The sequence below is a fragment of the Microcaecilia unicolor genome, chromosome 2, assembly GCF_901765095.1.
Source record: "Microcaecilia unicolor chromosome 2, aMicUni1.1, whole genome shotgun sequence".
In the NCBI taxonomy this organism is placed as follows: domain Eukaryota; kingdom Metazoa; phylum Chordata; class Amphibia; order Gymnophiona; family Siphonopidae; genus Microcaecilia; species Microcaecilia unicolor.
Window position 1 is genome coordinate 552760909 of NC_044032.1, and position 15062 is coordinate 552775970.

The 15062-nt window shown below is 48.4% G+C and overlaps 1 protein-coding gene across 1 annotated transcript in view; it reads right to left on the reverse strand.

Annotated features, from left to right (window-relative positions):
• The window catches only part of SGCB (sarcoglycan beta), a 54698-nt gene that overhangs the window by 18684 nt on the left and 20952 nt on the right, over window positions 1–15062 (reverse strand). Inside the window, exon 4 of the mRNA XM_030191370.1 lies at window positions 11800–11991. Within this exon, the coding sequence (XP_030047230.1) occupies window positions 11800–11991 (192 nt within the window). The remainder of the gene's footprint in view (window positions 1–11799; window positions 11992–15062) is intronic.

The following is a 15062-nucleotide window of genomic DNA, read 5'->3' on the forward strand; positions in this document are numbered from 1 at the left end:
AGTTGGATTGCGAATCTCTGCTCTAGAAAGGAACTTGTTAGAGATCCAAGATCGATGTTGATGTTCTTTCATTGATTTGAAGAAGACTTGTTTATCTTCACGAGAAAGACTACCTTTATCAGCCTTGAATTCAAAAAGATCTGCACTTCCTCTTGAAAGAAATCTGCCTGCCATATTTGTGACTGGGCTAGTGGCAGCAGACGAGTTAGAAACCATAATCAGTATCCATTTTTTTAAACTAGCAGTCCATGATCATGTAAGTCCGGTTTTAGAAAAGACGACTAACTTTTCCCATTGGCATGCCATAGATGGTTGTATGGGAGAACGTTTGAACACTATTAGTGTTCAACCTCCGCTCACAGGACAAATTTTGCTGGAATAAACTTCCTGAGCCCTTACGCCAAGCCCCCTCCCTACCCATCTTCAAATCCTTGCTTAAAGCCCACCTCTTCAATGTTGCCTTCGGCACCTAACCTTTATATCTTTCAGGAAATCTAGACTGCCCCAATTTGACTGCCCCTTCTTGATTGACTGTACACTGTCCTTTAGATTGTAAGCTCTTTGAGCAGGGACTGTCCTTCTATGTTAAACTGTACAGCGCTGCGTAACCCTAGTAGCGCTTTAGAAATGTTAAATAGTAGTAGTAGTAGTAGTATTAGTCAAAGACAAATATTGGAACAGTCTAAACAATATCTGTGGATTTTGCTGCCTCCTGAGCCTTTGTCTTATCTTTTCATTTGTTCATGCTGAGCTTGCAGTCGGGGCTGGCGTTAAGGGGGTTGAAAACAGGGCAATTGAACCGGACTCCTTTGCCACAGGTGACCCCAATCCTATTTGAAGCTGAACATACAAGCCTGCTGGTGGACTTTGGGGCCTCCTCCAAAGTTTCTGCCCTGGTACTGGTCTGTTTAAACACTGGCACTACTCACAGTCTTTGTTGAGTATGTTGATAATGCTTCTTCTGATAGGAATACTGCCTCCAGTAGTGCCAGAATTAAGATGCCCTTGATATAGTTTGATAGTTTAAACTATCTGATATACCACCCTATTTGTCAGACAAGTCAGAGTGGTTTACAAAATTATAAACAAGAACAGAATGCCAGTTAAACTAGGAAAGCAACGTACAGCACAATCATCCAACAAAATCCCAATTAAAAGAAAATATACATTTTCAAAAACCCACCCTCCCAACAATAAAAAAAACTCATCAGATATCCATCCTTTTCTGATGTAGCCGCTGTTAATATTTGCAACGTAGCATAAACATTCCTTTATGGTGTTTACTGTCTTTTCTCAAAGAGGCTGACTAAATTAAGGTTCCACTCTGGACACAGTGAACAAAAGGGAGACCTGCAAGTCGCTCTCTCCCTGCGAAAATCGAACAATATCTAGGTGAGCCGCAAGAGATGTCTTATGTAGTTGGCCCCTGAAACAGGCCAATGCTGAACTTTAGAGAACCCAACACCAATCCTTTCTGAAGACCTGCCTTGAGAAACACTAGGATGTGCATGATCTGAGCAGAGAAGGAAGAAAGTCTGCACTCAGAACACCAGTCCTTGAATGTCCTCCACACCCTCGCATATACCATGGATGTAGAGCGTTTCCAAGCCTGAAGCAAGGTAGAAATAACTTTTTGTCTCAACTGAGCCCTTCGTAAGGCCAAAGAAGCACTGATCCTCCATGAGCACCAGTCGAATTGGATCCCGTGTACCAAGGCTTCTGCAGCCAATCTGGGGCTTCAAGAATGATTCAACCCTGGTGCAATGCAATTGACACACGGCCTACCAGGGGCCAAAGAGGGAAGACATACAGTACATATGTCTCTGGCCAAGGCTGCAGTAGGGCATTGATACCTTCAAGCCCATTTCTTTCTGATGGTTGAAGAATTCCATTGGTCTACTATCAGCTGAAAATCCTGGCTGGATAGTTTCATTCTCCTAGGTCCAAGGAATGCCTTCTGAGAAAGTCCACCTCCACATTCAAAGACCCAGTGATACGAACTGCCGACAAGCAAAGAAGATTTTTCTCTGCCCAACTCATGAGGGAGGCCACCTCCACTGCCATCTGACAGCTGTGGGTCCCGCCTTGCTTGTTGATATAAAGACACCACACCACTGTCATATTGTCTGAGAAAATTCAGACCTGGGGTTCCCACCAAAAAGGGAGCAAATTTGCATAAGGTATTCTGCTCTGCCCTGAACTCCTATTCCGCGCTGCCCTGAACTCCAAGCTTTTTTTATCAACCACCAAGACTCCTGTTCTGTCCTGGTGCCCTGTGCCAGATGGAACTTGTAATGAGCTCCCCAACCTGACTTGCTGGTGTCTACTGTCACCACTTCCCACTGTGTTATCGGAAAGGGTAATCTGATAGTCAAATTCATGGGCGACAACCACCACTGCACACTCTGGCAACCAGCATCCACGGAAGATGAAGGTCGTACTTCTGCAACATCGGAGACAAGCGGTTGAGAAGAGATTCCTGCAATGGCCGCATATGAAGCCTTGCCCATGGTACCAGTTCCACTGTCACCGTCACTGAAGCCAGAACCTGGATGTAGTCCCAGACCCTGGGCCTGCCTTGACTGGAGAAGACAAATCTGTTGAACCATCATCAACCTCCTGCACTCTGTGAGGAAAATTCTCTCCTGTGCTGTGTTGAATAGAGTGCCCAGGTACTCCAGTGACTGTGATGGAGTTTGTAGGGCTAAAACCCTGCATCAAGGAACTACAATTCAGCACTAGCCTACATCATGAACCTGACTTACAGACTTGGCTATTATTAGTTCAATACAGAGGCTTAGTACTGTGTAAGGCCTTGGCGTCATCCAGTCTGACAGAAGTAAAACAATTTGGACAATAACTTTTTGTTGATGTATTATCAGCCTGAACGTCATTAAAGGGACAGGGCATCATGTTCCAGTACACCTGGCACCAAGACTTGGGGAGAAAGGTGTAAAGACCCCATCCTTGAAGGTGTTATCAGCTGGTTGGCAAGTGAGCTGTTATTTACCGGAACCTTGATAATGGCCATCAGCTGGCTCAGAGCCCGCCACCAGAACAAAGTCTCGTTAAACTGTGGTATCACCTGCCTCTAGACTTTCCCAGTTGGGAGAGTCTATCTGCTGCTTGAGTTCCTGACCTGCCTCCAGATTCAGTGTTCCTGACTGGTATCACCTGTCAGGTAGTACTGTTATCTTCTTAGTGCTTGTAAGAGCCTGGGGTGTTAGGCATCCTAATAATTCAGGATTAGGGTGAGTGTGCGTTATCCTAGTTTTCCTGACAGGTACTTGAGACCCTTTTCCACCATTCTAAGTGATTTGTAATGATTCATTGTCTCTGAATATATTTATTATTATTTGTTGCCAGTACTATCAAATAAACAGCTTTATCTTTTTATAACACCCAAGCCTTTTGTCTATTATTTATTTATTACATTTGTATCCCACATTTTCCCACCTATTTGTAGGCTCAATGTGGCTTACATAGTGCCGGAGAGCCGTTTGCAGACTCCGGTGTAAACAAATACAAAGTGATGATGTGGTAAGATAAAGTTCAAACAACTACAGAGCGGTGTTTTGGCAAGATAAAGTCCATGTGGTATAGCCATATAAAGGAATCGTACAGCGGAAGAGTTGTGTTATGTCCATTACATGTTTTAGTTTTGTCGTGTAGCGGAGACTGGCATTTATGTTGGACTGGTAGGGTATGCCTTTTTAAACAGGTAAGTTTTTAGTGTTCTCCGGAAGTGTAGGTGGTCATATGTAGTTTTCAAGGTTACTCTCAGTATAAAGTATAACTGTGCAAAAGTATAATTTTTTGACAGTAGGATTAGGCTCTCTAGAGTGAGAGATTGTAAGAATACTTGAAAGATTTCCAGAGTGCTATGATAAATTATACCCATCACTCACTGCCAACTCCCTTTTACATTTGGTGATATGTGCTTCGTCTCCACAGAGTTAGTCTGCTCTTTTCGAAACTGATCACCCAACCCAACAACTGCAGAAGATGGACAGAGCAACAAGTGATACATGTCCACTGTGTCAAATATATCAAACACTTAATCAAACTCCCCCAACCCCAAAGCCTGTGTTATCAAGCTAAGAAAAGGAATCCAATGTGACTACAGATTCTTCGACTCTTATGACCGCATAGCTCCTAACTAAACAACATTGGCTGTGCCCCCTAAACCTAACCTAACAACTCCCTCCTCAGAGCACTAGAAGCTCTAATGATGACCATGGTGTGCTTCTTGAAATCCATTTAGCAAAAGACTGCGTGCTTAAAAAAACATCTAACAGTGTATAGTTCATTTCTGGTACAAAAGTCACCTGCCCAACACGGGCCTCAGCCCCGTCTTGCCCCGCCCCCAGCCAATGTCCCCTCTTTTCCTCCTCTCCCCCCAGCCTGCATCAAGACCCCCCCCCCCCCGGAAAGCCATGCGGATAAACCCTCCCCCGGGCTAATCTGTATCCCTGGTGGTCCAGCGGGGTCGTTGGGGGCAGCAGTGCAGCCCCCTCACTCCTGCCCCTTGTGGCACCTCTCTAAAATGGCTGCCATGACTTTTAATGGCAGCAAGTACCACGTGAGGTCGCGGTAGCCATTTTAGAGAGACGCCACAAGGGGCAGGAGCGAGGGGGCTGCACTCCTGCTCCCACCGACCCCGCTGGACCACCAGGCATGTAGGTAAGCCCGAGGGCAGGGGTCTTGCGGGGGGGGGGGGGGGGGGGGGGGGGTCGGGAGAGGGCTCAGGGGCCTTTTTTTTTTAAGGAAAAAAAAAAGCTATGCGGGTGCCGGTCCGATATTCAGAGCCGGCACCTGCATTGCTAACGGGCCTTATTTAGACTGCTTGAGCAGGCCTAAATAAGGCCACTTAGCTATGTGGGTGCCGGCACCCACATAACCTGGGGTTCCTCCCAAGTGCCATCTCTGACCTGCCTACTCTTTGTTTGGGCAGTCTCTGGGAATATTCAGCAGCACTAAGTGCCGCTGAATATCCACAGTTATGCGGCGGGAAGCTATTTAAGCAGGCAGGAGAGGCTCCTGCCTGCTTAAATTGCTTTGAATATTGGCCTCTCAGTTTACATTTCTAACCAAGGCTAGCAAACCAAGGAAGTGTAGAGATCTGATAGACAAGATGCAATCAACATATTAAACTAGTACAGCGAATGCTACATACCTGTAGAAGGTATTCTCCGAGGACAGCAGGCTGATTGTTCTCACTGATGGGTGACGTCCACGGGAGCCCCTCCAATCGGAACACTTTCTAGCAAAGTCCTTTGCTAGTCCTCGCGCGCCGATGCGCACCGCTCATGCGTGGCCGTCTTCCCGCCCGAACCGGCTCGTGCCGGCCAGTCTCATATGTAGCAAGACAAAGAGAAGGGAAGACACAACTCCAAAGGGGAGGCGGGCGGGTTTGTGAGAACAATCAGCCTGCTGTCCTTGGAGAATACCTTCTACAGGTATGTAGCATTCGCTTTCTCCGAGGACAAGCAGGCTGCTTGTTCTCACTGATGGGGTATCCCTAGCCCCCAGGCTCACTCAAAACAACAACCATGGTCAATTGGGCCTCGCAACGGCGAGGACATAACTGAGATTGACCTAAAAAATTTACCAACTAACTGAGAGTGCAGCCTGGAACAGAACAAACATGGGCCTAGGGGGGTGGAGTTGGATTCTAAACCCCGAACAGATTCTGAAGCACTGACTGCCCGAACCGACTGTCGCGTCGGGTATCCTGCTGCAGGCAGTAATGAGATGTGAATGTGTGGACAGATGACCACGTCGCAGCTTTGCAAATCTCTTCAATAGTGGCTGACTTCAAGTGGGCTACCGACGCTGCCATGGCTCTAACATTATGAGCCGTGACATGACCCTCAAGAGCCAGCCCAGCCTGGGCGTAAGTGAAGGAAATGCAATCTGCTAGCCAATTGGATATGGTGCGTTTTCCCACAGCCACTCCCCTCCTGTTGGGATCAAAAGAAACAAACAATTGGGCGGACTGTCTGTTGGGCTGTGTCCGCTCCAGATAGAAGGCCAATGCTCTCTTGCAGTCCAATGTGTGCAGCTGACGTTCAGCAGGGCAGGAATGAGGACGGGGAAAGAATGTTGGCAAGACAATTGACTGGTTCAGATGGAACTCCGACACAACCTTTGGCAAGAACTTAGGGTGAGTGCGGAGGACTACTCTGTTATGATGAAATTTGGTGTAAGGGGCCTGGGCTACCAGGGCCTGAAGCTCACTGACTCTACGAGCTGAAGTAACTGCCACCAAGAAAATGACCTTCCAGGTCAAGTACTTCAGATGGCAGGAATTCAGTGGCTCAAAAGGAGGTTTCATCAGCTGGGTGAGAACGACATTGAGATCCCATGACACTGTAGGAGGCTTGACAGGGGGCTTTGACAAAAGCAAACCTCTCATGAAGCGAACAACTAAAGGCTGTCCTGAGATCGGCTTACCTTCCACATGTTAATGGTATGCACTGATTGCACTAAGGTGAACCCTTACAGAGTTGGTCTTGAGACCAGACTCAGACAAGTGCAGAAGGTATTCAAGCAGGGTCTGTGTAGGACAAGAGCGAGGATCTAGGGCCTTGCTGTCACACCAGACGGCAAACCTCCTCCACAGAAAGAAGTAACTCCTCTTAGTGGAATCTTTCCTGGAAGCAAGCAAGATGCGGGAGACACCCTCTGACAGACCCAAAGAGGCAAAGTCTACGCTCTCAACATCCAGGCCGTGAGAGCCAGGGACCGGAGGTTGGGATGCAGAAGCGCCCCTTCGTCCTGTGTGATGAGGGTCGGAAAACACTCCAATCTCCACGGTTCTTCGGAGGACAACTCCAGAAGAAGAGGGAACCAGATCTGACGCGGCCAAAAAGGAGCAATCAGAATCATGGTGCCTCGGTCTTGCTTGAGTTTCAACAAAGTCTTCCCCACCAGAGGTATGGGAGGATAAGCATACAGCAGACCCTCCCCCCAGTCCAGGAGGAAGGCATCCGATGCCAGTCTGCCGTGGGCCTGAAGCCTGGAACAGAACTGAGGGACTTTGTGGTTGGCTCGAGATGCGAAGAGATCTACCAAGGGGGTGCCCCACACCTAGAAGATCTGTCGCACTACACGGGAATTGAGTGACCACTCGTGAGGTTGCATAATCCTGCTCAACCTGTCGGCCAGACTGTTGTTTACGCCTGCCAGATATGTGGCTTGGAGCACCATGCCGTGACAGCGAGCCCAGAGCCACATGCTGACGGCTTCCTGACACAGGGGACGAGATCCGGTGCCCCCCTGCTTGTTGATGTAATACATGGCAACCTGGTTGTCTGTCTGAATTTGGATAATTTGGTGGGACAGCCGATCTCTGAAAGCCTTCAGAGCGTTCCAGACCGCTCTTAACTCCAGGAGATTGATCTGTAGATCGCGTTCCTGGAGGGACCAGCTTCCTTGGGTGTGAAGCCCATCGACATGAGCTCCCCACCCCAGGAGAGACGCATCCGTGGTCAGCACTTTTTGTGGCTGAGGAATTTGGAAAGGACGTCCCAGAGTCAAATTGGACCAAATCGTCCACCAATACAGGGATCTGAGAAAACTCGTGGACAGGTGGATCACGTCTTCTAGATCCCCAGCAGCCTGAAACCACTGGGAAGCTAGGGTCCATTGAGCAGATCTCATGTGAAGGCGGGCCATGGGAGTCACATGAACTGTGGAGGCCATGTGGCCCAGCAATCTCAACATCTGCCGAGCTGTAATCTGCTGGGACGCTCGCACCCGCGAGACAAGGGACAACAAGTTGTTGGCTCTTGTCTGGGAGATAGGCGCGAGCCGTCCGAGAATCCAGCAGAGCTCCTATGAATTCGAGTCTCTGAACTGGGAGAAGATGGGACTTTGGATAATTTATCACAAACCCCAGTAGCTCCAGGAGGCGAATAGTCATCTGCATGGACTGCAGGGCTCCTGCCTCGGATGTGTTCTTCACCAGCCAATCGTCGAGATATGGGAACACGTGTACCCCCAGTCTGCGAAGTGCCGCTGCTACTACAGCCAAGCACTTCGTGAACACTCTGGGCGCAGAGGCGAGCCCAAAGGGTAGCACACAGTACTGGAAGTGACGTGTGCCCAGCTGAAATCGCAGATACTGTCTGTGAGCTGGCAGTATCGGGATGTGTGTGTAGGCGTCCTTCAAGTCCAGAGAGCATAGCCAATCGTTTTCCTGAATCATGGGGAGAAGGGTGCCCAGGGAAAGCATCCTGAACTTTTCTTTGACTAGATATATGTTCAGGGCCCTTAGGTCTAGGATGGGACGCATCCCCCCTGTTTTCCTTTCCACAAGGAAGTACCTGGAATAGAATCCCAGCCCTTCTTGCCCGGATGGCACGGGCTCAACCGCATTGGCGCTGAGAAGGGCGGAGAGTTCCTCTGCAAGTACCTGCTTGTGCTGGAAGCTGTAAGACTGAGCTCCCGGTGGACAATTTGGAGGTTTTGAGGCCAAATTGAGGGTGTATCCTTGCCGGACTATTTGGAGAACCCACTGATCGGAGGTTATGAGAGGCCACCTTTGGTGAAAAGCTTTCAACCTCCCTCCGACAGGCAGGTCGCCCGGCACTGACACTTGGATGTCGGCTATGCTCTGCTGGAGCCAGTCAAAAGCTCGTCCCTTGCTTTTGCTGGGGAGCCAAGGGGCCTTGCTGAGTCGCACGCTGCTGACGAGAGCGCGCGCGCTGGGGCTTAGCCTGGGCCGCAGGCTGTCGAGAAGGAGAATTGTACCTACGCTTGCCAGAAGAGTAGGGAACAGTCTTCCTTCCCCCCAAAAATCTTCTACCTGTAGAGGTAGAGGCTGAAGGCTGCCGGCGGGAGAACTTGTCGAAAGCGGTGTCCCGCTGGTGGAGCTGCTCTACCACCTGCTCGACTTTCTCTCCAAAAATATTATCCGCACGGCAAGGCGAGTCCGCAATCCGCTGCTGGATTCTATTCTCCAGGTCGGAGGCACGCAGCCATGAAAGTCTGCGCATCACCACACCTTGAGCAGCGGCCCTGGACGCAACATCAAAGGTGTCATACACCCCTCTGGCCAGGAATTTTCTGCACGCCTTCAGCTGCCTGACCACCTCCTGAAAAGGCTTGGCTTGCTCAGGGGGGAGCTTGTCCACCAAGCCCGCCAACTGCCGCACATTGTTCCGCATGTGTATGCTCGTGTAGAGCTGGTAGGACTGGATTTTGGCCACGAGCATAGAAGAATGGTAGGCCTTCCTCCCAAAGGAGTCCAAGGTTCTAGAGTCCTTGCCCGGGGGCGCCGAAGCATGCTCCCTAGAACTCTTGGCCTTCTTTAGGGCCAAATCCACAACTCCAGAGTCATGAGGCAACTGAGTGCGCATCAGCTCTGGGTCCCCATGGATCCGGTACTGGGACTCGATCTTCTTGGGAATGTGGGGATTAGTTAGAGGCTTGGTCCAGTTCGCCAGCAATGTCTTTTTGAGGACATGATGCATGGGTACTGTGGACGCTTCCTTAGGTGGAGAAGGATAGTCCAGGAGCTCAAACATTTCAGCCCTGGGCTCGTCCTCCACAACCACCGGGAAGGGGATGGCCGTAGACATCTCCCGGACAAAGGAAGCGAAAGACAGGCTCTCAGGAGGAGAAAGCTGCCTTTCAGGAGAGGGAGTGGGATCAGAAGGAAGACCCTCAGACTCCTCGTCAGAGAAATATCTGATGTCCTCTTCCTCTTCCCACGAGGCCTCACCATCGGTGTCAGACACAAGTTCACGGACCTGTGTCTGCAACCGTGCCCGGCTCGACTCTGTGGAACCACGGCCACGGTGGGAGCGTCGAGAGGTAGACTCCCTCGCCCGCACCGGCGAAGCTCCCTCCGCCAACGTAGTCGGGGAGCCTTCCTGGGAGGCTACCGCACTCGGTACCGCAAGCGGCACCGATGTCGGAGACCTCACCCCGGGCAATGGGCCAGCCGGCGCCTGGCTCGAAGGTACCGGTGGCGCAAGCACCCCCAGTACCGGAGGGGTAGGGCGCAACAGCTCTCCCAGGATCTCTGGGAGAACGGCCCAGAGGCTCTCGTGCAGAGCGGCTGTGGAAAAAGACATGGAAGCCGATGCAGGAGTCGATGTCAGAACCTGTTCCGGGCGTGGAGGCTGTTCCGGGCTGTCCAAAGGGGAGCGCACCGACACCTCTTGAACAGAGGGCGAGCGGTCCTCTCGGTGCCGATGCCTACTGGGTGCCGACTCCCTCGGCGACCCAGAGCTCTCGGTGCCGACACGGGAAGGGGACCGGTGACGATGCTTCTTCGATTTTTTGGGACGAAGCATGTCACCGGAGCTTCCCGGCACCGACGAGGAGGACGTAGAATCCAGCCGTCTCTTCCTCGGGGCCGAGGCCGAAGGAGGTCGGTCTCGGGGGGGCTGTACCGCAGGAGCCCTCAGGGTAGGGGGAGACCCACCCGAAGGCTCACCGCCACCAGCAGGGGAATGGACAGCCCTCACCTGCACTCCAGACGAAGCACCACCGTCCGACGACATCAGCAGACGAGGAGATCTCGATACCACCGACGCCGACGCAGCCCTCCGATGTCGCCCCGATGCAGAGGGCCGATGCCTCGATGCAATCGGGGGCGAGGATGAAGGTCCGGACGACGACGTCGTCGAAGCAGTCGATACTCCCGGTGCCGATGAAGAGCCCGAGAACAAAACGCTCCACTGGGCTAATCTCGCTACCTGAGTCCGCTTTTGCAAAAGAGAACACAGACTACAGGCCTGCGGGCGGTGCCCAGCCCCCAGACACTGAAGACACGAAGCGTGCCTGTCAGTGAGCGAGATTACCCGGGCGCACTGGGTGCACTTCTTGAAGCCGCTGGAAGACTTTGATGTCATGGGCGGAAAAATCGCGCCGGCGAGATCAAAACTCGAAATGGCAAAAATGGCACCACAAAAATAAGGGGAAGAAAACTTCGAACCGAGGCCTAAATAGGGCCTACCCCGACGACGAAAGAAAACTTACCGGGGCAAAACTAGAAGTACGGAAAGGGAGAAAACCATAAAGGTCTCCTTCCGACACCTTTTTTTTTTTTTTTTTAGAACGAAGTCGATAAACGACGCGCGAGGTCAACTTTCGGGGCACGAACGGCGAAACACGACCGTACCGAGCGCGGACAAAAGAAGACTGGCTGGCACGAGCCGGTTTGGGCGGGAAGACGGCCGCGCATGCGCGGTGCGCATCGGCGCGCAAGGACTAGCAAAGGACTTTGCTAGAAAGTGTTCCGATTCGAGGGGCTGCCGTGGACGTCACCCATCAGTGAGAACAAGCAGCCTGCTTGTCCTCGGAGAAATAAGGGTTTATAAAGACTTCCTATTTTCATATAGTGCTGTAATGTGTACACGTACTCCTCATCAAGCTACATTTTCCCCACCCACAGAGGCTGCAACACGTGAAAAACAATACTGAGGCACAGACATGCACTCCCTTTCACCCTCTTTTGCAAATTACACTGAAAAGAATTCAAGGCACCAGGCCACTGCAGGCTTTCCATATTTGTTCATTTGAAGAACATTTTTTTCTCTCTCATTCTGTAGCTCTGCAAGAACACCCCCCCCCCCCCCCCCCCCCCCCCCCCCCCCACCAATCCGAATGGGTATTATAGAATCCTTTGCACTTCGCTGGTGCTGAAGATAATACACACAGGGTATGCACACAAATCATTTAATACACACCATTTTGTACACTGTTGCTTATAGAGTGCAATCCAACAGTCACTATAATTATGAAATTATAGAAAGAATACTGCAGTACTGTAATAACTCATACCCTTTCTGTAGCTGCTTTCTGGACATTTAGTGTTTTCACTCCAGTTGGTAAATGAAACTCATGAGTTGCGTAGTCTGTGCTGAACAATGTCTTCTGAGTGCGTGGATCAACAAATTCCATTCCAACATCACTGGTGATAGAGGTTTTATCCTTTTCTACACTAAGTTTTGTTGTTCCTTGCTGAAAGACAACCTTAAAAATGATACAACATTAGAAAAATAGCTTAGAATATGTGGAGGGCAGTTTTAAAAAAACTACTAACAAGTACCAACTAATCCAGGTAAAAGGCGTCTGAAAACTGCTTACCATTAACCTGGCTAAAGTGCGTAAAGGGTTTCACAACACATGCACTTTTAGCAGACTGGGAGATGGCATTACTAGGGATGTGCTTAAGCTGAGGGAGAAAAATAATACTTAGAATGCATTTTCCAATCTATACGTGTTATTTTTAGGGCTGCAGTTTGCTTCAAATTTTTAATCCCGATTGTGCGATTAAAAATGTTAATGTTGCGGTTGAAGGTGGGGCATAGACAGCAATCCACTGGGGGGGGGGGGGGGGGGGGGGGGCAGACATTTCCTCTCCGCCCCCCCCCCCCAACATTAGATATCATACCTTTGCTGGTGGGGATGCAGAAGCCACACCAGTCGAACAAATCCACTGCCAAAATGGCCCTCTTCCTCCTTGTGCTGCCTGAGGAGCAAGGAAGTCAGCAGAGTGTCTCTAGCTGCTGACGATGGCACTCCCCGAGCATGCTCGGTTCATGCATGAACTGAGCACACTTGGAGAGTGCAAGCGTTGGTGGCTGGAAACACCCTGCTACTACAATGTACTGCCTCTGGAGTGAGGAAGGGGGTGGCTCAGGCAGCAGATTTCATTAGCTCGTGAGGCTTCAGCTGCTACCAGCCATTGAACAGGTACTGTGGTTTTGCAGGGGACCAGAGCCCAAAGTGGGGGGCCCAGGTCTCCAAGCTCTGCCATTGATTAAAGGCCCAATAGCTTCCTTTCTCCAGCCTCCAGGTCTAGCTCTCTCTCTCTTCATCCCCACTACCCCCAGGTCCATTATCTCTCTTCCCTCACCCATCCAACACCTCTCTCTTCCTTCCCTCCACCCCAGGTCCAATATCTCACTCCCTCTGAGCCCAACATCTCTCCCCCTCTTCTCTATCCTTCTGTCCCTCAATTGGCATCTCTCCCTATTTCTCCTTCCCCCTGTGCACAGACCAGTATCTCTCCCTCCCTTTTGACCCCACCTGAGGTTCTCTCTCAATTCCTCCTCCCCCCCCACCCTGTACAGTTGGTCCAGCATCTATCCCTTCCCTCTCCTCCCAACCCCGGTTTACCTTTTCAGCAAGTCTTCACCCCTGCAGCACCAGCAGCAGCCGTACTGATAGGCTGCCTACGGCCTACACCGGGCCTTTCCCTCTGACCTGTCCCACTCCCTTCTGAAAATAGGAGAGGTGGGGATGTGGATAAATTTTTCATAAAGATTGAACAAAGAATGATTTTTGAATTTAGGAAGTGATACCTAATGGTTTAAATAAAGAGACTGATTATTTAGAATATATATGAGTGTTAAAGATGTGAGAAAATGAGTCATTTTTTTGGTGCAACAGACTTTTTTTTTTTTTAATAAAAGCAGTGAGTATATATATGTATGTATATGTGTTTTGACTTTCTTTTATAAGCAAATGTGTATTTCTGTTTTATTGATATTAATTTTGTATTCACTAAGTGATTTTTTTAAACATCTTTTTATGCTTTACGTTTTGAATTTATATTTATTACCGTTATATATTTGTATTGGTATGGTTACTACTTTTATATTATTTAATTATTATGGGTTTGTCAGCTTTTTAATATCTTTTTTGTATGATTTTTATACTTCTTTCTTCATTCCAGTGATGTAATTTGTGTCACTGGAACGCAGAAGCAATGGCGACTTGAAACACATATTTTTTCGGGCATTTGTTTGCATTTTTGTCCTTGTTAGTGTTTTAAAATTTCAGCGTGTTTTTTAAAGGTGACAGACCCTTTGTGATTTGTGTGAGAACAGCGGTTTTAACTCGATAGTTTTTTGTAAATTCGTCATTTAATGACAAAGGTGTTGGTTTTAGTTACATTTAGTATAAGATTTATTCTATCTTGAGTAACGTGGTGCTCTATGAAATATTTTTAAGTTTGGGAAGAGTGTAACCTCTGACCTGGATATAGAGTATAAAAGCGAATGCTATTCTCACAATGACAAACTAAATGCTGAATAAAGTTGTTGCTGTTACTCTGAAGGAGATTTCTTTCTCTGTAAGTATTTAACTCTTGTTTGGTAAGTTTTCTTTTATAAAGCTCTTTAGAGTACCTTTGAATGGCATCCTAAGAGTTGGGTTATTTGTTTTTTTAGACTTTGGGCTCTCACAATTTGCTAATAGAGGACATTTTTTAATTGATCTATTAGGCATTTTTTAGAGTTTTGACCCTATATCATTGATACCTGTCTGCACCCTGCACAGTTTGCTGCTATATTATGCTTTGAAGTACTGATGGAATGTGCTTCCTTTCACAAATGAACCTTCATATACTATAGCCTTACACTACTATCACGCACAGAACACTAATGTTTTACTAGTTGCTATTACAATATGAACAGTAAGTACTTTTTATTGTACTTATCTTTTTCTGTACTTTTAATTATTTCTTTTATTTGTTATGTTTTTATGTATAGATTTTTTTAATGTATGGATTTTAATTTGTAATTTATATACAGACTTCAGGTGAAATGTGACTATGTCGGGTCGTTTTTTAATAACGACTAACTGTTTTGACCTCTGCATGTGATCTGTTCTTGTCTCTGGTACAACTGATTTGAACACATTTTTTAAGTTCTTCCATACACACACTGTATGCTTAAAAATTTAAATGAAATGAACATTAAAAAAAGTCCCAAAATATGGAAAAATGTGTTTTAAATGAGCATGTACTGAACTTTGACCATGCACACACTAGTGAATATTAAAGAATGCATTAATCTGTTTGGTGCACATGTTTACACACTAACAAAAATTACTGCTGATATCTGCAGAAGTGTAAATAAACTACAGGAATGAAAGAAAAGATATAATACAAAAGGGCCCTTTTACTAAGCTGTGTTATTCTAGCACAGGCTTTACCATGTGGTAAACATTTGTGCTGACTTGCACTAAGATTTACTGTGTGGCAATGAGCAGGATTGAGGCGGAACTGGGGAATGGTTTTCCACAACGCCTAGTGT